We start from the raw sequence: 23,949 nt of genomic DNA, 5'->3' as shown, positions 1-23,949 counted from the left end.
TTTATGTCAGAGCTTGGTTAGACCACTTTAAACTACTTCCATGTTTAAAAACATGGATAATACTTTATTTAAAGATACTCTTGCAGTCACATTTAAAATTATTTCAAATTCAGAGTTTCATTTATAATAAAATGTCCCTGAATTTTCTGAAACATTTTAAATTACCTTAAAAATTTAATGCAAACGATCAAGTAATTTAAGTAACTTTTTTAAGTGGTTAAATTAATTAAGAAGATGTTCTAAAGTCTTAAACTTTTCCAAACATTAAGTTACTAGAAAATAGTTAAGTTTAACATTAAATATTAAGGTTTGTTATAAGTGTGTTTTTGGTCAAGGAAAATTGTTTCAAGAAAATTGTACACGGTGATGACCTTTGTTCTTTCTTCTCCTTTATTCTCTCATACGACGTTTCGGAGGCAGATTTCCTCCTTCCTCAGGTACGAAAAATTCGGGAAAAAAATGTCACAATCTTTTGTTACCACCACTTGCACCACAGACTTCTCCAGTAACTCGACCATTGGCTTTCCCACCAAGCTTGGTGTGACATTTTTTTCCCGAATTTTCCGTACCTGAGGAAGGAGGAAATCTGCCTCCGAAACGTCGTATGAGAGAATAAAGGAGAAGAAAGAACAAAGGTCATCACTGTGTACAATTTTATTAAGGTTTGTGCCGGCTTAACCCTTTAAGGACGAGACGCTCTTCACTGACCGAAAATCAATAAATAAAAGTGAAACGTGTAATTTCAAACAAAATAAAATAATTCTTTGTATGTGGCACCAGTGTTTCAGTCGTCTTTAAAGGGTTAAAGCTCTTTAGATGTGTACACACGGATGGAAACTGAAGACGCTCATTGCTTCTTTCTTACCGCGGCCTTGTAGTCCTCTTATACAAACCTTAAAGCTCTTATCTCTTTTGTTGTTTTTATACCTCAGCGTTTAGCCAGTAAAGAAACGCAATAATGTTAAAATATATATGTTATAGAATTACGTGTGCATTATGCTTAAGTACTTCTAACTAATAAGGAAATTAAGGAAAGTAATTCAAAGCAACAAAAAAACTTCAATATGTCGACTTTATTTGAAAAATCTCGTTTTAAATGAGCTTGATATAGCTTTCAAAGACTACGAGCAATCCAATAGTTGTTTTTATATAACTGATTGGATTGGATTCAGCCACCCGAAAACTTTAGTTATAAAACTATATAGAGTTATTTATATGTACTGCACTAGTGTTCTTGAATATCATTCACAACACGCTTTACAAATTTAGATTATCAGTTTTTAGAAGACATAAAGTTTCCAATAATCGGTTTTCCGAAGTCATTCGACAGACATTTCCCTTGCTGAGGGAAAAGTTGTTTCCAGAACGTTTATTGCATTTTAACAATGAGTTTAGGGCTGTTCATTGTTCTTCTCAGAATAGTTTCCCAAATGAAAGTCAATGTTAGCGATAGATTCTGTAGCTTACATTGGTATAACTTACATAAGAATTTCTAATTTTCTGTATGTGGTGATTTTTCATCATTTCAGCATAAGTGGAAATTAGGAATATTGTCGACTTTAGTGCTGGTAAAAATCTTTCCACTTTTCACACAGTTTAACAGGGTAATGCATACAATTTTCTGACGTATTAAATCTTTCCCATTATCTCGTCCTTTCATGTGGTTAGTGTACTTGCACAGAGTCCATTAGGGAAATAGAGAAAATGATGAAACATTCTTTCGTTGTCATATAATCTTTAATATATACGTTTTTTTTTAACTTTTGAACTTACAATAGAGCTCTCATCAGTGTTTACAATTGAAAGGTTCTTCTCATTTTATACTACATATTCTAATTTAACTAACCAGTCTTTTTAGATATTTCTCTTTAAGTAAACTAGAGAGAAAACAGTAAGGATATTTTATGCATGAATTTTTTTGTCGCTTTTTTAGCTAAGGGAAAGCTCTTTTACAGTTTGTGGAATTTTGCACTCAAGTGCCACAATTAATAGCTGTATGTGATGACTCTGTTAGAGAGTCACTCGTAATTTCCTGTGGCACTAAATTAGTCACACTATCCTGAGTCTGGCAGCGAAAAAATCTGGTGAATGCAACATGTGTCTTCAGAGTCACTTCCTCTGAAAGTCACTCTCTGTCACCTAAACTTTCAAATACAAACCTAAAAGTTGACTCAAAGGATATAACTGTGATTACGTGGGACAATGCTGCAAGTTTTCGGCCGATTTATGGTTTAACAAATCTGACTAAAAATTGATAAAAATCTTCTTTGAACATTTCTGCATAAACGGTATCTAATATAAGTGATTTTAGATTGGTCGACCTTGTCTCCAGATTCTGAGCTTTTGAAGTAAAAGTCATAGGAGGAAAATTAGCATAAAGTACCCAAACACCCATACTCATCTGGCCATTACCTACAGCTATTAGCTACAGGTCAAATAGTGACAGATTCTTACACTTTCCGGCGGACTAGTTTCCGGTATTTAAAATATTTGAAGTTCTAATATTTTTTCTTATTTTTTTTAATAGTAGTCTCTCAGTAAGATGTAAAAGCGCCATGTTATTCTTAAAATTTGCTTGTATTATATTACTTCTACACAGAAAAAAATATTTCGTAAATGTATGTGAATTCCTAGAGGGGACTTACGAAATGCTCGTACGTTGTATAACCCACTAAAAATTCGTAAAAGTTTATATTTTTTGACAATGTTCGTAAGATGATCACTTAACGATCATTTTTGTTCCTTTAAAAACATTTGTACATACATTTTTGTTTGTTTGGCAAAAATTTACGAGCAAATGACAAAATTTTACGAACATTTTTTCTGTGTTTAGGAGTATTTGCGAAGAAATGTTTGTAAACGAACAAAAACTTTGTGTTTGTGAAAAATTGCAAACTTTTACGAACGAGTGGGCTAGGAGAAGGTTTTGAAGGTTCGTATTAAAAAAGAAGTCCAAGATTTAAGATTTTTTACTGAATGCCACACATAGACACACATTGACATAGTGATATAATTGATTCCAATTATATCACTATGTCAAAAAATCTCTTACTTATTGGGTTCATAATTCTGCCCCACAAAATTCCTGGAAGTCTTTGGATTTTTCTCTACAGGAAAATGAAAATGTAGCGGCATTTTTTACGAAGGTGACCTGATTAACTCAGCTTCGTATCACTTTTTCCCACCTCTGTAGGCCTCATTTTCCCCGAAAACATTACAACGGACACAAAAATTTGGGCATCACTACTTAGATGGAGCTTTCATCTACTTGTTTTCACCATTTATAGGAAGTATCACGCATTAAAAATCAAATATAAGCTATTTTCCTAACACATGTTTTTTGACACTCGGAAAACCATTTTTCCCTGGCTTCTGACAGTCAGTTAAGAGCTTGGTTAGGTATGATTCTCTCATAATCACACCTATTGTAATCCTCGGATTTTCTCTAACACTTCCAATTGGTCTTACAGAACATATTTCGAACGTAACTGATTTCAAAAATGACCAGCCACCAATTTAAAGTGAAATGTGGGAAGTTTCACTTTAAAACAAGGAAAATTGAATGAGAAATACTCAAAATACATCGAAGTGGCAATTAAAGAATCACATCTACCACAAGCAGTCTAGTTTTAACACTGCACAAATCAGAAAGAGTAGTAATCACACCTATTGTAATCCTTGTGTTTTCTCTAACGCCTCGAATCTGTCTTACAGAACATTTTTTGAACATCAGTGATTCTTAGAATTACCAGTGATTAATTTAAAGTAAAATGTGAAAAATTCCACTTAAAAACAAAGGAAATTGGATGAAAAATTCTCAAAACGCACCGCATGGGCAATGAAAGAATCACATCTACCATAAGCAAATTTAGGCTTAATGTTTAATTTGACAGAAGTGAAATAAAAAAAACATCTGATGAAGTCTCATTTTGAGTGGGAAGTGCGTATTTTCCTTCGAGATTTTAGTGAAAATTGTTTAATATCCCAATTGTCTTGTGAATTTATTCAGTGGAATCTCTGATGAGTCAAATATCCCGAGCGGCGTGCACAGTGTGACCCAAAACAGTGAGGAATTCTCAAATTCGGTGGTCAATAATTTTGACAGATGTTTTTACGAATCTGCAAAATTCAATTTTCCTGAGCTGTAAAGGTGGAAATTTTTATGAATTTTCCTCCACCCACAAAAACGATCCCCTTCAAGCAAAAGATTTTCACGGTATATATTAACCCTAATAAACCCTCTATAACTTGGAATAGTCGTTTTTTCGAAAAGACACTTGAACTGTGGAAAAATGCATAATATATTACACATCAGAATTACGATTTTAGGCTAATTTTTTATTTTTGCCTTTTGGACCTAGGAAAAAAGGCCTAGGCCCCAAGTTTTCCAGGAAATGTGAGCTGTTGGATTAGCTATTGGACTATATGACCATGGATGATATTCATTTAGTAACTTGGAAAAAAATCAATTTTTACGAAGCTGCAACCTTACAAAGGTGCAAAACCTTCCCCTATACAATTTACGAGCATTTTTTAAGTCCACAGTGAGAATTCACAAACATTTACGAACAATTTTACAAAACATTTTTCTCGTATAGTGAAAACTGTTATAAGTAAAAATAGCATTACAGTTACTGGGCTACTCAATGACTCTTTATGGCTTAAGTATTTTATGTAAATATCTAGTTAAAGGTCAAAATTATAAGACTTACAAAATTTAGGGAAATTGTGGAGAATATTCTTTAAACAGTTTTTTTAAGGAAAAGGTTAAGGGCGTTGACAGATTTGAGGATTAGCCGAGAGACGGCTTAGCATCATTTTCCACTAAATCGTCTCTCGGCTTAAGTCGTAAGTGTGTCTAGGGCATAAGATAAGGGATTTGAGATCCAAATAACTGGACATGAGGTCGATCAGTCCAAAAGCAATAAAAATAACTTTATATTTTATAAAGACGGTTTCAAAGACATTTTATACCAATTTTACCCACATTAAAATCTCACGCAATCACAGATAAAGACATTAGGATGTTAGTTTTCAGATGCTAAACAAGTGTACTTTTGTAGGGTGTTGTTCGTTGTGGTGCCATAGGCGCGGTAAAGACACTGTTAGGTGCATCACTTGGCACAGTTGCCTTCGGAAAGGTATTTAGGCAAATTGAAGACCTATCCACATCACATAGAGCATCTTTTTTGTAATCCTCTTCTTCGTCGCTTTCAGCCACATCTTCAATATTTCTTCGGCCACTGCCGTTCAGATAATTTCAGTCATACTGAGGATGTCAGGAGTACTCTGAGCAACCGTTTGAATACACTTGAACATCATTGAGAGAGTGGGCAAGTTCACAGGTGGGCTGCAACATACAATTTTCCCGCTGATACCCATCGTGGTAATTTGCTCCTGGAATTGCAACATCCATATGGGTTGTAGCAGTAGAGTTAAATTTAGGACTACCCTGCGCATTTCCATCAGGATTCAAGTGCTTCACCTGAAAATGCAATAGCAAATCCATTACATATTTATATGTTTCGTCCACTAAAAGAGCGCGCCAGAAGTGGTAAGTTCTAATTTGCGGAAAATTGCAAATTTTCTGTGGTGATTGACCATTAGTGCGAAAGTTAGAATTATGATTTTTCGGCATGTAACAAGTATAAAATTTAAATTTAGAAAGTTTCTATAATTCTGTATGTGCATGCAATTATTTAATAAAATTAAATAAATCTGAGTAATGAAAAATATATTTTTGCTTTATACATGTCTGTTCTGAATCAGAAACTTTTCACAAAATAGATATAATACTGAAATTGCAGACACAATTGAGATAAAACTATTCCAACTTTGAATGAAGAACAGACTAAAAGTAAATATAAAATTCTCTCACTATGTATAAAATATAAGATATAGTGCTAGATTAAAAACATAAGACTATGGTAATAGATACATGTATATACTATAGATTGACATCTTTATATCACAGTTCAAGAGTCTATTTTAAATCAGTTATGACACAAATTTAACATAAAATCTGCACTGAGAGAAATCCGAAAAAGTTAAAATAACATTCTAGAAATGTTAATTGTAGCCTGCATTATTGATCCGAAATCGGTGTAAATATTACCCTTTTTAGGTGTATTAGGGGTTAAATTAACCCTTTTTCATGTTAATTTTACCCTTAAAAAGGTGTAAAATTAACATTAAAAAATGTTGATATATTTTTACAGCTAAAAAGTGTTAAAGTTACGAGGAAAAAGTTAATCGCACCCTCTTTTTTTCTCAGTGTGCAACTGAACCTAAGTTAAAATATTTAAAAATGGATATTGTATTTTTCCAGAAGATTTAAGTTATTTCAACATAGTATATAAGGTAAAGTGCCATTAAGTCGGCCGGTTCTTAAACTCAGCCGGTGGAAAAATTTAACCAGTTTTTTTTAAACGTTTTATAGATAATTTCTACGAAATTTTCACTGATTTGTGTTTTGCATAATATTATAGATCTTATAATGTTAGACGCGGTTAAATCATATAGAAAATTTAAGTAATTTGCCCTAAAATTTACCAACTTACAGCTTCACCAAATAATATATCGAATTATATTGAAGCAAAATGTGCCATTTACTAAAAGACGAAATATTTCTGGTTAGTAAATTGTTTCATTTTGTTCAGTAAAAAAAAAATTTAACTGATCATATATTACTTCAATTCAATTCAAACCGTATCTAAAATGCAAATATAACGCCTTGGTTTTCTTCACGAACAGTATTTCTTTATTTTACTGGTCGAACTCAAAGAGAGGGGAGTTATATTTATAATCTGCTTTTTTTTCCAACTTGTCACGGCTCTGGAGCATAAGTGGTAAATGATATTAACTTCCGGTCTTCGATGACCCCCCCCCCATAAGTGGACATTACTTCGGGTGGTCTTTTTTCCTTTTTTTCCTTAACCTCTCTCCAACCACTCCAAAAACCACGTTTTTTTGGCTTTTCTCAAAATTGCCCTATAGCTTTTTTTAATGATTTTTGGATATGTTTTAGAGGTACTCCAGATAAACATTTCGTCCAAAAATACTTGTGACCGGAAGACCCGCCATTTTGAATTATTGAAAAATTTTTTTTGATGCTATGTTCGAAAAGTCATTTTTGAAATATTTGTATCTAAAACAACGCTTTTTGAGGGGGTAAAAAATATTGGAAGATAAACACATTTAATAGCGTGTCCCGGATTTAAATTCCATTAAAAAACTCTCATTAAAAAACTATAAAAATACTAGGGTAAGTGTGCCAAATTTCGGCATAGTTGCATATAAGCACCGAAGTCCTAAGTTTGAAATGCATTATTTTAAATTCATATTGATATTTTTTGTTACTTCCTTTTCGGGAAGGTTGTGTGGAACCTTGAAAACTAGTTTACCATCTTTGTTTTTTTTTTTTTAAATCATTTCCTAAAATATTGAAAAATTAATAATTAATATAGACATTGCTTTGGGTAGTATTCCGGCCACTTTGTGTGAAATACCGGCCACCTTTTTTCTGACCACCTTTTGTGAAGCAACGGATAGAAAATTTCAAAACGTCCAACGGAACGAGTTTAATATTTATTTTAATACGTTTATATGACCCACAAGCCGTGAGATCTTCCGTGTAATTTGTCCTGAAGATCTGAAGAGTAGCATCTTAAATTTACGCGCAGATTCCCGTAGCAATTTGCCATTCCTGAACACTTCCAATGCCTTTTCCACATAATCTTTTTATAGAAGCAATGGTTTTTTTATCTGGACCATTGTAGAACTCAGAAATTGAAAAAAAACACAAATTGAATAAGAAATTTAGGAAAGCAAAAGATGTGGCCGGAATAGGCAAAACTACCTCACCGAAGAGACGCTCACAAAGTATATACTTTTTTACGCGAAATACAGGATCCAGCTGGGAAATTTCACCCGAAATTTAAAGATTGATTCACTATTAACATAAACAGAAACAATCTTTAATGAAAACTAAACAATTTTCATGAAAAACACCGAAGGAAAACCTTCTGCACTTCACCACAAATCGCAAGACTTCTAGAAACACAATCGATCTGTTACATTTTTTAGTTTTTACAACTCAATTTAAATTCAAATTATACCTAAAATTTAACGGTCTTTGTGTTAATACATCCTAAAATGAATAAATATTTAAAAGCAAAATGAATTCATTGACTATTCGAAGATAACATACATAATTTTAATTAATTTATTTCCATGGCCGAAATTACACTCAAAGTGGCCGAAATATGAAGCTGGCCGAAATTTGGCACATTTCCCCTATTTATACTTCTTGAAAAGGTATTTCATTGTGATTCAAATCCACTTTATGGTTTTTTTATTCAAGCGGTTTCTCCGCGAAATCTCGCACCATCTTCTTTATTCCCCTCATAAGGCTCGTCGTTCCTTGAAGCGTAATATAACCCTTCGCACCGTGGATGGACACTTTCCTGTGATCCTTCCGATTTCAGAATAGCTCGTTTATGGATTCTTTAGGTACGTGTCCACGATCAATTTGCGCAGGTTCTTCATTTTTATCACTTTTCTCAGTCAAAACACAACCTTTTTCAATATTTTTTTTCAGAAATGAAAAGCTGGCGAAATTCTCTTAAAACGTAAAAAAATCAAAACAAAACTCAATTCCCTACTGTGACTAACTTCATGTCAAAAACTTGGAATTTAAATCCGGGATCCGCTTTACTCGAAAACAAAAATGTTATTGATGCATAACAGGATAACAGGTTTATCACCAGATCACAACAAAGATGTACTGGTTTTAATTGGTCCAGAATTCCAAGACCTATTTTTTGAAATGAAACTGGACCAAATCAGTTGAGAAATACGTCTTACAAAGCATTTTATATTTTTGACCATCAAAAACTATTATAAAAATGATTAAATGGTAATTTCATACATGTACGAAAAAAGAGCATCATGTTTACAGTCTTTTAGCTGACTTATGGAGGGCATTATTAAAACTGGGAATTATCTATTTGTGTTGCTCTTTTCGAGGAGTTCGAGCAATAAAACTTAAAGCATTGGTGTTTTGCCCCAGAATCCCCTAATAATGTCACTCGTGCTAAAAGTGCATCCACCCATTGCTTAATTGAGAATAAAAGTATTTTTATGCTCTGGATCGAGTAATTTCTTCAAATAGAAAAAGGACTGTGTTAGTTTTGTATCATGAGATTTCATAAATTGAATGCTAGCCTTTTTTGGAAGAAAAATCTCTAAGATTGAGAAAATACTTTGAGCACACACCGGGTGATATTCTGTTCCTGTCTTTTAGATATGAAACTTCTATCCAAAGTTCAAAATCAAGGAAATGGAAAATTACTTCTTCATTTATATATTTTCAAAGTCAGATGTCAAGGTAGACGTAAGCAACCATGTTTTGTAATAAATAAAATTCAACAAAGCATTATAATGTGTCTGATATCATCTTTGCGAAAAGTACGATACAGGCTACATGCAGAGGATTTCCGAACATTCTGCAGAATCCTTATCTCGTCTTACCCGAATGTTTCCTGGCATTGTTTGATGCCACTGCACAGACACAGGTTTGGGTCGACCTGAAGTCAATGGAAATAGGATGAGAGGAGTATTAGTCGAGATTGAGGCACTTGACAATTGAGAGGGATTTTCTCACATGATTTCGTACGGGCAAAGTCTGACTGTGAGTTTCGTCGGCTGAGTATTCCAGGAACTTTATCCCCAGCCCCTTTGTTGTGTGCCTTCCAGACGCGGAGGCAGCAATAGCATATAATCTCCTGGAAGTAAACTCTGAATCGCCCATTCATCCAATAGTAGATGAGAGGGTTTACCATGGCATTTGACATGGCCAGCCAGTAGAAGGCAAGGTACATTTGCTGCACGTAACTCGTTGATGTTACTTGATTATTGTGGTAGGCGTACACAAAGAAGAGATGATAGGGCAACCAGCATATGGCAAATATTGTCACAATTATAATAAACATTCGAACGACCTGAGAATTTATGGTACATAAATCACGGATGCGATAGAAAGTCAATGTTACAATTTATATTACCTTCTTCTTGGATTTCATCGATTCCAACTGACGTTCAGTGTGTTCTCCAATGGAGCGACTCCCCCACAGCTCTTTGCCCATCAGAGAGTAACACACAATCATGATGAGCATTGGGATGCCGTAGGTGAGGATGAGAAATACCAGATTGTATCTGCAGAATACATCAACTCTGTGACTTGCAGTTGAATATTATACAAATCAGTTTCCAAGCTCAAACGAGACTTACATATAATCTGCCATCGATGTGGGGTAAGTCCCATCAGGCCACGCCATATAGCATTGTGTTCGAGTTTTTCCATTGAAGTATCTATTAAAGGGAAGAAAAAAAGACTGCGTGAATATGACATCATATGTATATAAAATGTAGAAGATGGCACGCAGAACTATGTAAGTGTATTGAATACCTAGAGCTTTAGATTATATACTATTCAGATGATTTCTTGGAAAGACTTTATTGCTATTTTGAAAGTGACTGAGTCTGCTGAAGATGTTTGGAATATTCCACAATTTTAACAAAACAGCTCTACTTTAATTGTAGAAACTTTTAAGTTGATATATTTTTTCTTTTTCAGAAGACTTGACTTTATGAAAAACTCTTTAAAATTGAGAAAACCGTGTAATTTGCAACCATGTAATGAAATTAATTTTAGGAGAAATGTTTTTTTCCTGATATACAAAAGAAATATATATGTATTCAAATAAATTTAACTGTTTAAAAAGGGTTTCTTTAACATTAAAAGATATTTAGTATAATGAGTACAATAATGTTGAAATGCTGAAGTTTGTAACATGAATGCTATACCTCAATAGAACTTTCGTGTCATTTAACGTTTGCTCGTTCTCATCTGTTTTGAGCCAACATATAAATATAGTCATTCGAGGAGAGATGCAACACCTTTTTTATATTCAACATTGCGGATCCGTTTTGAATGCGAGGCAAAGACGAATCTCACTGGTTTATCATTTGAAGACTCTAAATTCAAGATATCAATATTAGAAAGGCCTAGATGAAAATAGTCACTTCGAAAAATAGGATTTAAAAAAAGTTGCATTTTGAGGCACTCAAAAAAAGTGAGGGTGAAATGGAACACCCCTAATTTTAGCAAAATGTTTATAGTTTATTTTAATAACCCATTCCTTACCATGATATTATACATCATACGCAAATTGAGTGATTTTAGATGATTTATTCCTGTGCAATTTTTATCCGAATTGCTGTCGGGAATGGATTTTAAATAACTTTAGTTCTTCAATTACTTGGGAAAAATAGTCCGACAGAGATGAAAATACATTTTGTTATTGTTTTCTTGCTTCGCGGAAGGTCAAGCAAAATTTTTGTTCAAAATGGCGGACGGAAAATTCGACATCCCGTCAAATTTGTTAAAATTAGTCTTCATCCTCTTTTCTGATTTGAATTCTGATTGTCAATTTATGTTCTTGGATAGTTACTCTATCTGAATCAATAGAGTTTGTAATGAATTACTGTAAAGAATTTAAATTCAGTGACCGTTAAGGCGTGTGTTTGACAGCGGCTCCCCGCGACCCCATAATAGATAATTTTTTTTCTTTTCAAAAAATTCATCTATTAATCTGTAAGAAACTTATCCCAAAATATGAACATTCTATTTCAAGTATTTCTGGTACATTGACTGAATGGGTTAATTTAGAATAGGAGGGAAGTGGTTTTAGACATGAACACTATTTCATTGAATTTATAGGAGTTTATTTTATTTTTTCAGTATTAAATGATTTATTTTGTGGAATATGTGGCTCATATACTTCGATGTCAATTTCGCTGAGTGTATCAAGTCAGTCTTACCAGAAATTTAGGGAAAATAATTTCTAAGATTTACTTGAAAAGATTTTGAAGAACATTGACCAAAATTCACACCGGAAGTGTTGCCAAAACTATTAAGTTCAATCTCTCCTCAACCCCCAAATACACGTATTCTTATGGCGAAATAAAAATTTTCGGCCATTTTTTAGACATCCAAAAAATTCTATTTCAATTTTCTCGTACAATTTTAAAGGTAGGAATCTGTAACTTGGGGGTTTTCATTAGAATGTTGAAGGGCACAAATAGACCAAATGAGGTGGAGATCATGCATAGGGTCCACAGGGTGCAGACAGGAGGCGAAGTAGTTAATCTCTCCCACTGTTCCAACTCTCCTCGAATGACTATAACTGAAGAGATTTCCCGAAATAGCTTAGGAGTAGTACAATTTATTCACTTTCGGCTAAAAATAAGCTATATCGGTTCATTAATTAGAATTTGTTTAGTCGTGTCAGAAATTCCAAAACCTTTCCAACGAACCCAAACGTGATACCATTCGATTGAGAAATACACTTTTAGAGCCTTTTTAACCTTTGACTTTGACAAACCGTTATTACACTGAGAAAAAAAGGGGGTGCGATTAACTTTTTTTCCTCATAACTTTAACACTTTTTAGGTGTAAAAATATATCAACATTTTTTAATGTTAATTTTACACTTTTTTAAGGGTAAAATTAACATGAAAAAGGGTAATTTTAACCCCTAATACACCTGAAATATTTACATCGATTTTGGATCAATACTGCAGGATAAAATTAACATTTCCGAAATGTTATTTTAACTTTTTCGGATTTCTCTCAGTGTACGATTGATTCAACGTTATTTTCGTATGTAGACAAAATATCCGCTTAGATAAGCTCTAAAACATATTCAGTAATGAGAATAATCGTACGACACGTTTTCGAGCAATCCCGAAGAAAAACATGGTCTTCATAGGACTGGGGAAAAACGAAAATCATGCATATTAATGATACGGAAGCCGACTTCTGGTGCGGCTCCCCGAGGATATCAAATCATTATCTTTGACCGTTTGGTCTATATAGAGTTGCTTACAGACAGACAGAGAAAAAACCACAAACTTCAGATTTAAAATCTACTATACTACTCTCTTTGTGGAGTTCCAGCAGTAAAAAGTGGGAAATTTTTGAACTTGAAAGAGTAGTTATTTGTAACTGACAAAAATTGTTTTACAAATATTTCAATTTATTAAAAATATCTGAATCTTTCTGTCTTTTATGGAGGACAGTAACCATTTAAAATATCTCGAAAATTGTAACATTGTTTATTTATAATATTCCACAACTAAAATTTTTTGTAAAATTTTACTTTTATAAATGATTGAAATTTTTAGTTTTTGATACGATTTACTTTCTTAACCTAAGTTAATATGTGAACAAGGAAGTTATAGATTTTCAATATTTATTTTGACCTCTTTAATCGGCATTGAGCAATGTAAGATTAGGTTTTGTGTTGATTAAAATCAAAATTATAATTTCGTTAAAAAAGAGTAAAATATAAAAATAAATACAAAAAAAATTTTCGTAAATTTTTGTGAATTCCTACTGGGAACTTATGAAATGCTCTTAAGTCGTATAACTCACTAAAAAGTTCGTAAAATTTTGTATTTTTTCGCAAACTTTGTATCATAATCACTTAACGATCATCTTTTGTTCTTTTACAAACATTTGTTCGCATTTGTTTGCCTAGCAAAAATTTGCGATCAAATGACTAAATTTTACGAACATTTTTTGTATGTTATACAAACAACTTAACATTTTACAACATTTACGAACAAATGTTTTCAAAAGAAAAAAACAATTCTCAACAATTGATCATGCTACGAACAATGTGATATAAGGTAAGAGAAGTATATATCGGCCATGTACCTTGTATCGGCCAGCTTGCAGAAGATATCGGCCACCAAGATAAAAATGAATATTTAAAAATTACTAACTACGTTTTACCAATTATCTAATACAAAATATATTAAGTTTGTTCATATATGATCTTCTGAATTAAGTTTTTCGTCGACTTTTTAACAAAATATAATTATTCATCTAATTAATTGAATCACTGTGTCAGAGTCTTAATCAAAAAGTAGCCATTTCTCAAATTCTTATGATTTTATACTAGAATTTCAGTGACACAAAATAAGGAATTATACCTTATTTAAATTATTTACGAAAATGTCTGAATAAAAAAATACTACTCAATTATTCTACTTTTAGTATCAAAACACTTTTTAATTGTCTCGCTACGCATAATTAGAATTAATTTGTTAATTGAGAGGAAGTACGTTTTGTTCCAAGTACAGAGCTCACCGGCCATTTTTCATCGCATTTCGATGCCATTTTCGCGTGCAGTTGAAGTTATGTCGGTAATGTTTTTGTTGTGAAAAAGGATTTCCTCAGTGTGAATTCCGCATTTTATCAAAGTTAAACATCTTGAAGGAGGTCTTTTAGAAACTGCAATATCAGAGAAAAGATTGAAAAATGTGCTGGATGTCATGACGGCACGAGAATCTTCTTGAAAATGACTGCAAAGTATGGAGTGACCAGAATGATCCTGAATGACAAACTTTCCGGAAGGCATTCAAAAGGGAAATCACTGGTAAGCTTGTACTACGTAAGCTTGTGAACCGGAGGATCGTGAATCAAGCCGAAACTGGATTTCTTATCCTTAAGTCCGAGCTCCAGGATTAGATCAAAAATATGGTGAAAATGAGAAGATGCAGACAACCTTCACCAAAAATTTCCCTGGAAAGTGCTAAAAAGTGGTCCTGATGGTTGGGTTCTGGTAAGGGGTGGATGTCAGAGAGTGTTTCTTCGAGTACAACGTAATCAATTAGAAAAATATTCAAATTTATGATATTTTTTCTTGGGTTTTATTTTCCGGCCGATGCCTGCTACACTCCTGGCCGATATCTTCCTCATCTGCTTTTATATGGCCGATGCAATATGCGCAGTGCATGATTGCAATTTTACCATTTTTTTAACTAATTTCTCTAAATAGTAAGAAATCAAATGTTGATATATAGATAAATGTAATACTGGAGTTCCAATTGGCATATTTTAGAATGTCAAAAACTGGTTTAGATCATTTATTTTAAGCGAATTATGGAGAATTTTTCTTAACTGGCCGATACATACTTCCCTTACCTTAGCACAAATTTTTACGAACTATTTAGTAGGGTTTTACGATTTAAGAGGATTTCGTAAGTCCTCAGAATTTATAAACAATTATACGAAATATTTTTTTTATCTGTAAGGAAGGATATTCGGTACGAACTTTATAAATTACTCTTTTGATTATTTGTATCAATTTCCTAGATTTTTTTTCACGTTTAATGGGTGACACAGATTTTAGAATTTAGATTTAAATGGTGTATAAAGTAGAAGAAAACCTAAATATCTTAATGATGGTGTTAACAAGACGAAGTTATACATAAGCAGTATACCGGAAACAAATTTATGAGCTGAAATAATTCCAATTTCCTAATATTATATTAATCTCTCGTAGCACAAGATTGCATTGTATTGTACATGTAATTTATAACAATGAATATGTCCATTAATTATATTCTATGTTTCTTTACAGTTGATTGAAGGATGGCGATGATAGATTTTAAAGTAATTTTAAATAATTAAAATTGATTTTCTAAATCTAAATCCTACACACTATATATTAAAAAATAAGTATTATATTTGAAAAAATAATTTCAAATATAATTAAGGTAAAGTGCCCTCAATTCGACCGGTAGATTTATTTATTCAATTTATTTGCACTAATATTTGGCGTATGATCTAACATTAATAGGTCAATTATTTCATAAATAAATACGAATCAGTGACAATTTTATAGAAATTCACCATTAAAACATTGAAATATTGACCACCGGTCGAGTCGAGGAACCGGTCGACTCGAGGGCACTTTACCTTACATGTGATACATTTATTGATTAATAGGTTTATAGAATGATGATTATATCAAAACCATCAAAACTTTGTTTTTGCTTGAATTTTAAATTGAAACTTCACTGCAAATGGATTTTAACCATTTTAACTCATTTCACCAAATTTTAGAATTTCGGAATATCAAATCTATGTCAAGTATATGTGCAGAGGTAGCTAATGTTTGACTTTCGTGATTTCTAAGAACTTTTCACTTTACACCTCTGAAAAGCTGTTTACATTTCATTATTTATTCATATGCAAATGCTTGAGAGTTAAATATGAGATGAGTGAATTTTGTGAAATATGAAATATGTTGTATCATAGATATATTGTTATAGACCATCTTACATCGCGCTGTTTCAGTAAATTCTATAAATAGGTTCTCCATATATAGATATAAAGTGTTACTATCTTCCATTTCCGTGCCATTTCGCGCCGTTAATGTACACTTTTGATTAATATTACATTTCCTCTCTACCATGGCTTTCGGCCCATGTAAAATAATATTTTGTAGGACTTCCCTAACTATTCCGGGTAGATAAATTTATTTTTTGAAGGACTTCTACCATACTGAGCATAAGTCATGGATTATTTATTAATAAATTCTAGTGAAATGCTAATGGTAGAATTGATCAAAGAAGCTTACAAAAAATGTCTAGTTGGTCTAGCTATAAAATAGACAAGACACGAAAATTGCTATCGGGATTCTATATTTTCGGAGGCATGAAATATAATGTTCACAATTGCCATAAAATACTAATAACATCAGTGAGAGTGACCATTGTGGCCTATTTTCCTTGTTGAACATTAATTTCCACCCACAATTTTGGGGTGACCTTCCCTCTTTTGGGTCAACAGGAATCTCAGCACCATTTAATTGATGTACAGAAATACATAACAATTTTATCGCTTCATTCACGACCAACAAGGAAATAAATCATGAGAAAAAGGAAACATATTCAAGGCATTCCAAAGGAATCCCATTCTCCATAGAAAAGTCGTTGAACAAAGTGTAATTTTCACTTGACACGTGCGGCAACAAAAGGAGTGCCTCTGGCAGAAAAAGGAAAGCACTTATATCATAAACTCGTATTTTAACCTCAGGTCTAATTATGTGAAATAATATTGAATTTAAATGTATTTGTTTCCTAAATGGTAGAAAGCGTCCAGAGAAGCTCTTTTGTGCGTGCAAATATTTATCTCACAATGGCTTAAACAAATATACCTATGAATAAAACAAATAAAATAGCGTGTTGGATCTCTTTGTTCTTGTCTAATTACAAATTAAAATTGTATTTAATTAAAGGAATTCATATAAAATGCTAAAAAGCTTTTCAAACATAGTCCTGAGGGGCAATTCACGAAATTAACCAGTCAAAATTTTGACTGGTTACTGCATGTTTTCTGTGAAGCGAATTTCGCCAACCCGGTAAAAGGTGCGTCTCCTCGCTAAAAATGGAGGGTGTACAAGGTTTTGGGTCTTGTACCTGCTGAAATTTCTGGGTGTACCCAGACAATTTCACCCGCCAGCTCGAGATCGGCGGGTACGATTTTTTTACCAAAATCTTACGAAAAAGTCATTTATTTGCATTATTTCATTTAAGTAAAGATACCCAGACACAACAATAATAATAAAATATTGTATTTTAAAATTTTATAAACGTTAAATACTTCATGCATTCTGAAAAATAGATTTTGGGAAAGTTCAGTGATTAAAGGAATTACTATTTAGGGATTTTATAGGTCTTATATTGTTTATTTTTAAATTTTACATACAATATTTCACCAAGCTAAGACTTCTACAATGATATTAAAAAAAAATTGTGATATCAAATTAACCTTCTCAAGACCACCACGTGTCAATAAATACACGCATCAAATATAATTATATTTGCAACGTTTGAAGTACCATTTACCACTTTTAAGTACAAAATGAATAAAATTTTTATTATCAGATTAAATACAATTTTTCTGATGCTACTCCTGACTCTCGAGAGGTAATTGGTCCTTACAAACTTACAACATTTATCATAATTCTTAGAAAATATATGTGACGACATCTTTAATACCCAAATAATTTTTTAACATTCTAATATATAAAGTTTAAATTGTATTTAGAATTTAAAACAAACTCAACGTTATTTTGGAAAAATGAATTAAAATATAAACATTAATAATTGCACTAAACCAATATTGCTTTATTTATTTTATTTGATATGAAGGATATGAAGCAATATAAGTAACACCATTCAATCTTCAACAAACTACACCAAAATATAAATTATATTGATATTTGAATTAGAATTAGAATGCTTCTTCAAGTTCTTAAAATATTATAACGACTCCCAATTTTAAATACGCGCCATAAATTACCTGCCAATTGCGTTTTGCCTACTTTTCGGCGAATAAAAACAGACTGAAAAATGCATTAATTAGGGTTATTTCACTTTTCGCCACACCAAATGTGTCTCCGCCATATTCGCCATCCAGTCAATTTTGACTGGCTATTTCGTGAATTGCCCCTCTGATATTTTATTATTGCTCCAACTCCAAAGAGAGAGAGAGGGTTATAATAAGGGCCAATCCATCTCGATTCAGACGAGAAAAACGAAAATCGTTTGTCCATGGTCTTAGAAGTTTTTGAATTTTGTTAGTAATATATATATTTTTTTCTTTTTGCCAAAAAAAATCCTGGCTCCAGATACATGGTGTCAAAAGATGGGATTTCACGCTTCCTCACTTGCAAATTTTGAATAAAATTTTAAAGTGCTTTATATCAAGAACGGGTTTAGATTTTTTCTTACTTTACTTTTATTTGAAAGATAATTTAGTTCTCTTTAATACGATATACTTAATTTTGTATTATATGTTAAATTATTTTCATGAGAGTTTTGAATTTTTTTTTTGAAAGAGATGGCAAAGCGTCCCAGCTTTGCAGAATGCTCGAACTCACGAGATAGAGCTCACCTTGAATTAGCTTTTTGCATAATGTTTTGGAATAACTGATCCAATAGAGATCAAATTGATTCATAAATCACAAAAGCATTTCAAAATCAAAAAATCGATTCTTAACCGATTCATTACCGCTGAAGACCGATGCAGCCGGGTTCTAATTTGCAATACTTTTCTAAAAAATCCAAATTTAACCGAAAAGAAAAATGAGCCTTCCAAAGTATTTTACTTTGACCTTCAATAATTCAAAATGGCGAATTTTCCGGTCATAGGTATGTTTGGGCGAAATGTTTGCCTGGACCAGCTCTAAAACATATCCAAAAATTATTGAAAAAGCTTTGGCCAATTTTTTGCAAAATTGGAAAACCCTCATTTTTGACCTATTTTGAAGGGTTAGGGAACGTACAAAAGGGGAGGGGGGGGGAAGTAAAGAGGTTGGGTACGAGATAATGTCATTTAAGGAAAGGTCATCGAAGACCGAAAGTCGATATCTCTTACCGTTTAAGCTCCAAAACAGTGAGAAGTTGAAAAAAAAGTCGATTATATAACTGCTCTCTCTTTGAGTTCGAGCAGTAAAATCAAAAACAATTATTTTCTCAAAACAGCCATTCTTAAAAATTTTTATTTTTTTATTGTTGATCAGTAAAATTGAGTACTGCATTACCTGAAAAAAGAGCTTCTACTTTGGCATTTATTTTTTTTAATATTACAAATTTTACAACATTTTGTTATTAGTTGAATAGTATGAATATAGTACTTCATAATACACGAACAGTTAAAAAGTTAAAATTTTGGAACTAGTTTTTTTGAAAAATAAAAATTGTTTTTAATTAAAAATGTCGTTTATTGACAAAAATAAAATTTTATTTCAAATCTCATTAGAGATAGAGAGGCCATACAGTTGGGAACAGCAACTTGCGATTTTCAGTTATTATTAATCGTACCGGGATATTGTATTAGAAGGTAATCATTTTATAATTTTTATATCCCGTATTGGAAGAATCTGCTAAGTCCATTGTAGGCCGCTCAGGAGCGCCTTCCCGTGATGTGGATGCTTCTTCCTTACTCCCTGAGTTGTCAAGCGAAGGCGGTCCATTATATTACATTATTGTCATATGAAAAATTGTCTAAATCAGACATTCAGATCTTTCCACCGGGCGGGACTTGAACTCACAAATGTGAGTCAAGCCAGAGAATCTATCCGCCCAAGAGCCCATGCTCTTGCCTATTGCGCCACTGAGATCCCTGATTTTCAGTTGATCCCTCATAAATCGATTCAATCATTTATCAAGGATCGGTAAAATTCCCTCCATTTATACTTTATCCCTTCATCCCTCACCATAAAGCAAGATTTTTGGGATTTTCTCTCATTTTTCGATATCGTTTGGAGGTAGTATAAGCATCATATTATTAGTAGGGGAGACCGGGGAGGTTTGGGACAGGAGTAGTATGGGACAAGGCGATTTTTTCAATTAATTTTTGAAATAAATGGGATTTAACCATTACTGTATCGTAGGCAATATTAAGATGTATCTTGACTAAAAGAATGGATATCCTCAGTTTTATTGTTTTAATTCTATGAACATTTTTTAAAAAAAATGATAAAAATCGTATATTTTGACGTCTCAGTTTTCCTCTTTGTATTTTATATCAGCGATATATAATCAAAACTTTTTTATCTCATTAGGTAGCAGTGTAATCTGGGAACATATTTTTATAAAAGTTTCAGAGATTATACGTTCTTGTTTTTTACATAAAGGTTTTAAATACCAAAACTACACGTGAGGATGTTTGGGACACCTGAAAGGGGATGAACGGGACGTTGATTTTCGACAAGATTATAGGTGGTATGCAATTGTTTATTGTCAAAATGAAGAGTAACGCCCAGTTCCTACTGGAAATCTCCCTCTTGTGCAAAGTTTGGCAGTGGAGCAGATTTCTCTAACTACAGGGACAATTAAACCATCAATGTCTTGGGAATCCTTCTCAGAGGATATTCGATCTTTGCCCAATCTAGTTAAAAACTATTTTTTTCGAAAATTTCTCGAACAAGTTCTCCAGAAAGGCCAGGCGAGAGATAATTCAGAGAAATAATGAGAAAACAGGTACAATGCAGTTGTCGTAAAATCAAACAGGAATCCATCAATGAGTTCAAAACTAAGAGTTGCAAAAAAAATCCACTCGTGTGAGGAATTTGATAATCATGATTGCAATATTTAGAATAAAAAAAGAAAAGAAAGGTAGATGGAAAATAAGAAGAAAATACTTTAAATAATTGATTGACAATAAATGACTCTACTGTACAAATAAAATTGATATTAATTTCTAATCATTCTTATGTGGTTACCGACGGAATATTTGTATTGTGAAAAAACCGGTGAGCGTCGGAGATATAGGGCAGCTCAGAAAAACAACGATTCTTCCCATGGGGAAGAATCGTTGTTTTTCTGAGCTGCCCTATATCTCCGACGCTCACCGGTTTTTTCACAATTAATTTCTAAGTGTAAATAAAAGATGAAATATTTTTATTTCTAACAGAAATATTTTTAATCTGGTATTTAAAATTAATTAACGTGTTCCAGTAATGCAAATGATGCGAGAAAAAACGCGTCCCAAACATCACCTTTTGCGTCCTATACTGCCCCACATCGGGGAGGTTTGGGACAAAGCGTCAAGTTAAATGTTTTATCTTCTCCAAGAAAACTCAGTTGTTTTCCAAGTTCTATGGAGTACTTTTTATAAAGTCAATACCCTTAAGTATCCTATAGACCGCATAAAATTGTAATACACTATCGTGGTTTTTTGGAATAGTGTCTCAAAGTCAAAACATGAAAAAGTGTCCCAAGTCTCCCCGGTCTCCCCTATCGTACTACCCTTGAATCCTGCTTAATAACATTTTATTCAATATAAAGGTTTAATAGCTTTATGGAGCTGCCTTCTCAACCTATTGGAGCAAGTTTGAGTTTGTTGGAAAGGCCTTCGAATCCCGGATAAGACTGAACTCATTTCAACCGGTTATGAACTGGTTATGAAAAAATAATTACATTTTATCCAAAATTCAAATGGGCACCATAAAGCTCTTTTAATCGATTTTGTCTTTCTAATACTTTTTAAAATTAAGGAAGCCATTTAATTTTACTAAAAATTCAAATCGATCTTGAAAAGTTGTTTAATTTTAACAATATTATATTAATAAAATAATAATTTCTTATTTGATTGATTGTAATCAAATTTGAATTTTGAATTGAGATGAGCTTGTAATATCATGCGTTATAATTCTTTAGTTGAGAATGGGTACCTATTGTTTTTCCTTAAATTTTAACACGTGAAGAAAATTTTTAAAATAATATTTAAAAATAAAATCAAAATGTAAATTTAATTTGAGCGAAAATATTTATGCACTTTGTTTTGAGAGATTAATTTAAGAATACTTTTCCTAAAAAATCGCGTTAAAACTATTTTTCTTTCAGAGAAACGAGTGAAATATATAATGCTCAACTGGTGGAAAAAATGCTTTTGTATATTAAACATCTTATCTTTAAAAGTTATAAAACTGCCATATTAATTCGTGTAGTCGTTATCAATTCAATGTGACACTTTCTTTTGAATTTTTGCTCGATTAAATTATAGACTTATTGGACGGCTTTTGAATTTTATAATATTTTATTAAATCAAATTATTGTTTTAAACAATATCTTGGCATCCAGAAAAGGTGATTACTTTTGATTTTGAAGGTGTCTCTCACAAAATACATTTTATGGAAGATGCAAGCTTCATTGATCTTTACGCATCAATGAGCATAAGTCTAAGAGGTCATGCTGTGTACACTGATGATAAAACCCCATTCCATTTCCCATAACATTTATCACTAAAATATGTTCTTGGGATATACAATATAGCAAGTGTTTCTGACCTTTTTGTTTTGGTTGTAGAATAGAGAAGACACGGTGTAGCGAGTATTCCACTGAGCGCCCAAATAATCAGGAGAAATATTCTCGCTTTCTTTCGGGATGTCCGGTGTCGTAAGGGTCTCACGATGGCAATATATCTGCAAATGAAAGGAGAGAGTGAGAAATGGAAAGACTAAATTGACTGTGCGGTTACTGTTCATCCGGGTATCAGACAACAGCACTATGCCACAATCAGAATAGTGGTTTTTCGCCCAAATTTACTGGCGAGCTGCTAACACGTGGAAAGGGAAAAAATTAGAGAAGCGAGATAAGACTCATGTCCCCATTGTATAAAATGTCCAGTAGAAGCTCAATCAGAGCTCATAACAATTGGTGCATTGTGTAGTGCCAATCACGAGTGGCCCCGACAGTGAACTGTGAATTGTGTGCAAATAAGTAGAAGATATGACTGACAAGAGGAATCTCCTGTTGCTCTATGACCGGCCCCAGGAGCCGGTATTCGTAGAGAAGGGAGAACAGAAAACTGTCTTCGATGTACCAGACAATTTCCTCCCGGATCGCTATCGGGCAATCGGCAATGAACTGCAAAATCGCTTTGGCGAAGCTGCTGAGAATCGAATTCCTGTGAAGAATATATCTCTACCCGACTTGAGGATTCCAATGTCCCTCGGACGTCATGAGCAATTCTCTCTTTTCATCCCAGCCCATCGTCATATTGCTGGACGCTTAATCGACATTTTCATGGGTAAATATTCAAAACTCTTTCTCGTATTTCATACAAATCTCTACAGACAAGCCTTCCACAAAGGGTTTATTTATCTGTGATTGAGTCAAAAGAATTCTCAGGATTTCTTTTTGTTATGCTTACTCAAACAGCTTTTAATCGAGTACAATAATATTTCACAAGTGGGATAATTGTCGTACCAATTTAATGATATACTTTATTGCCTACAACTAGACCGTCGGTAATTTATTTTAATGATTTTTTTATTGATTATCTTATCAAACAAAATACTGAAGAGTTGAGATTCATTTAAAATAATTTTAAAGCACAAATTAAAAAAAAAGCTTTATAAGAATAATACTTTTCTTAGATTTCTTGTAAGATATTATGAAGATCATTGAAAATTATAGTTATCATTCTGAGTTTGATTTTTATTGACACTGCCTGTGTAAATGAATGGGAAAAATGTTAAAACATAATTTTTTGATCTGTATTTATTTTAGAGTTAAAAG

The 23,949-nt window shown here is 32.7% G+C and overlaps 2 protein-coding genes across 2 annotated transcripts in view; one reads left to right on the top strand and one right to left on the bottom strand.

Annotated features, from left to right (window-relative positions):
• Positions 1-1,718: 1,718 nt before the first annotated feature.
• The window catches only part of LOC129805401 (tachykinin-like peptides receptor 86C), a 50,496-nt gene continuing 28,265 nt past the window's right edge, over positions 1,719-23,949 (bottom strand). Inside the window, exons 4-9 of the mRNA XM_055853285.1 lie at positions 22,716-22,850; positions 10,291-10,371; positions 10,065-10,215; positions 9,665-10,001; positions 9,532-9,587; positions 1,719-5,485 (exon numbers count right to left, since the gene is read on the bottom strand). Of these exons, the coding sequence (XP_055709260.1) occupies positions 5,279-5,485; positions 9,532-9,587; positions 9,665-10,001; positions 10,065-10,215; positions 10,291-10,371; positions 22,716-22,850 (967 nt within the window). The 3' untranslated portion in view covers positions 1,719-5,278. The remainder of the gene's footprint in view (positions 5,486-9,531; positions 9,588-9,664; positions 10,002-10,064; positions 10,216-10,290; positions 10,372-22,715; positions 22,851-23,949) is intronic.
• The window catches only part of LOC129805400 (phenoloxidase 2), a 10,667-nt gene continuing 9,690 nt past the window's right edge, over positions 22,973-23,949 (top strand). Inside the window, exon 1 of the mRNA XM_055853284.1 lies at positions 22,973-23,458. Coding sequence (XP_055709259.1) covers positions 23,158-23,458 — 301 coding nt within the window. The 5' untranslated portion in view covers positions 22,973-23,157. The remainder of the gene's footprint in view (positions 23,459-23,949) is intronic.

This window comes from Phlebotomus papatasi, chromosome 3, assembly GCF_024763615.1.
Source record: "Phlebotomus papatasi isolate M1 chromosome 3, Ppap_2.1, whole genome shotgun sequence".
Classification (NCBI taxonomy): Eukaryota; Metazoa; Arthropoda; class Insecta; order Diptera; family Psychodidae; genus Phlebotomus; species Phlebotomus papatasi.
Note: the sequence above shows the minus strand (reverse complement) of the source record. Positions and strands in the feature narration are given on the sequence as shown.